The sequence below is a fragment of the Salvelinus alpinus genome, chromosome 6, assembly GCF_045679555.1.
Source record: "Salvelinus alpinus chromosome 6, SLU_Salpinus.1, whole genome shotgun sequence".
NCBI classification, from domain to species: Eukaryota; Metazoa; Chordata; class Actinopteri; order Salmoniformes; family Salmonidae; genus Salvelinus; species Salvelinus alpinus.
In genome coordinates this window covers 93,880,584-93,883,083 of record NC_092091.1, presented here as the reverse complement: position 1 = coordinate 93,883,083, position 2,500 = coordinate 93,880,584, and the positions used below count along the sequence as shown (strand labels likewise).

Here is a 2,500-nt window from a genome sequence, read left to right as displayed (position 1 = left end):
ACAGTTGTTGACCAATCAGTGTGTCCCCTCTGCCCTCAGGTACTATGAGACAGGAAGTATTCGTCCCGGGGTGATTGGAGGATCCAAACCAAAGGTTGCTACGCCCAAAGTGGTGGATAAGATCGCCGACTACAAACGCCAAAACCCCACCATGTTCGCCTGGGAGATACGAGACAGACTATTGGCTGAGAGAGTATGTGACAACGATAGTGTCCCCAGTGTCAGCTCTATCAACAGGTACGTAGCAGAGTGGGGGGGTGGTGGAGGGAGATACGAGACAGACTATTGGCTGAGAGAGTGTATGACAACGATAGTGTCCCCAGTGTCAGCTCTATCAACAGGTACGTAGCAGAGTGGGGGGGGGGGGGGGGAGATACGAGACAGACTATTGGCTGAGAGAGTGTATGACAACGATAGTGTCCCCAGTGTCAGCTCTATCAACAGGTACGTAGCAGAGTGGGGGGGGGGGGGGGGAGGAGGACAGAGGACAGAGAGGGGTAGTGAGGACGGAGGACAGAGAGGGTTAAGTGAGGACAGAGGACAGAGAGGGGTAGTGAGGACAGAGGACAGAGAGGGGTAGTGAGGACAGAGGCCAGAGAGGGGTAGTGAGGACAGAGGACAGAGAGGGGTAGTGAGGACGGAGGACAGAGAGGGGTAGTGAGGACAGAGAGGGGTAGTGAGGACGGAGGACAGAGAGGGGTAGTGAGGACAGAGGACAGAGAGGGGTAGTGAGGACAGAGGACAGAGAGGAGTAGTGAGGACAGAGAGGGGTAGTGAGGACAGAGAGGGGTAGTGAGGACAGAGGACAGAGAGGGTTAAGTGAGGACAGAGGACAGAGAGGGTTAGTGAGGACAGAGGACAGAGAGGGGTAGTGAGGACAGAGGACAGAGAGGGGTAGTGAGGACAGAGGACAGAGAGGGGTAGTGAGGACAGAGGACAGAGAGGAGTAGTGAGGACAGAGGACAGAGAGGGGTAGTGAGGACAGAGGACAGAGAGGGGTAGTGAGGACAGAGGACAGAGAGGGGTAGTGAGGACAGAGGACAGAGAGGGGTAGTGAGGACAGAGGACAGAGAGGGGTAGTGAGGACGGAGGACAGAGAGGGGTAGTGAGGACAGAGGACAGAGAGGGGTAGTGAGGACAGAGGACAGAGAGGGGTAGTGAGGACAGAGGACAGAGAGGGGTAGTGAGGACAGAGGACAGAGAGGGGTAGTGAGGACGGAGGACAGAGAGGGGTAGTGAGGACGGAGGACAAAGAGGGGTAGTGAGGACGGAGGACAAAGAGGGGTAGTGAGGACGGAGGACAGAGAGGAGTAGTGAGGACAGAGGACAGAGAGGGGTAGTGAGGACAGAGGGGGGTAGTGAGGACAGAGGACAGAGAGGGGTAGTGAGGACAGAGGACAGAGAGGGGTAGTGAGGACGGAGGACAAAGAGGGGTAGTGAGGACGGAGGACAAAGAGGGGTAGTGAGGACGGAGGACAGAGAGGAGTAGTGAGGACAGAGGACAGAGAGGGGTAGTGAGGACAGAGGACAGAGAGGGGTAGTGAGGACGGAGGACAGAGAGGGGTAGTGAGGACGGAGGACAGAGAGGGGTAGTGATGACAGAGAGGGGTAGTGAGGACGGAGGACAGAGAGGGGTAGTGAGGACAGAGAGGGGTAGTGAGGACGGAGGACAGAGAGGGGTAGTGAGGACGGAGGACAGAGAGGGGTAGTGATGACAGAGAGGGGTAGTGAGGACAGAGGACAGAGAGGGGTAGTGAGGACAGAGGACAGAGAGGGGTAGTGAGGACGGAGGACAGAGAGGGGTAGTGAGGACAGAGGACAGAGAGGGGTAGTGAGGACAGAGGACAGAGAGGGGTAGTGAGGACAGAGGACAGAGAGGGTTAAGTGAGGACGGAGGACAGAGAGGGGTAGTGAGGACAGAGGACAGAGAGGGGTAGTGAGGACGGAGGACAGAGAGGGGTAGTGATGACAGAGAGGGGTAGTGAGGACGGAGGACAGAGAGGGGTAGTGAGGACAGAGAGGGGTAGTGAGGACGGAGGACAGAGAGGGGTAGTGAGGACAGAGGACAGAGAGGGGTAGTGAGGACGGAGGACAGAGAGGGGTAGTGAGGACAGAGAGGGGTAGTGAGGACAGAGGACAGAGAGGGGTAGTGAGGACAGAGGACAGAGAGGGGTAGTGAGGACGGAGGACAGAGAGGTGTAGTGAGGACAGAGGACAGAGAGGGGTAGTGAGGACGGAGGACAGAGAGGGGTAGTGAGGACAGAGGACAGAGAGGGGTAGTGAGGACAGAGGACAGAGAGGGGTAGTGAGGACGGAGGACAGAGAGGAGTAGTGAGGACAGAGGACAGAGAGGGTTAGTGAGGACAGAGGACAGAGAGGGGTAGTGAGGACGGAGGACAGAGAGGGGTAGTGAGGACAGAGGACAGAGAGGGGTAGTGAGGACAGAGGGGGGTAGTGAGGACAGAGGACAGAGAGGGGTAGTGAGGACAGAGGACAGAGA

The 2,500-nt window shown here is 57.4% G+C and overlaps 1 protein-coding gene across 4 annotated transcripts in view; it reads left to right on the top strand.

The window, feature by feature from the left end:
* Positions 1-2,500, top strand: part of pax5 (paired box 5) — a 238,641-nt gene that overhangs the window by 89,127 nt on the left and 147,014 nt on the right. For all 4 annotated transcript variants that reach the window (XM_071408372.1, XM_071408371.1, XM_071408374.1 and 1 more), the window contains exon 3: positions 40-237. In XM_071408372.1, the coding sequence (XP_071264473.1) occupies positions 40-237 (198 nt within the window). The remainder of the gene's footprint in view (positions 1-39; positions 238-2,500) is intronic.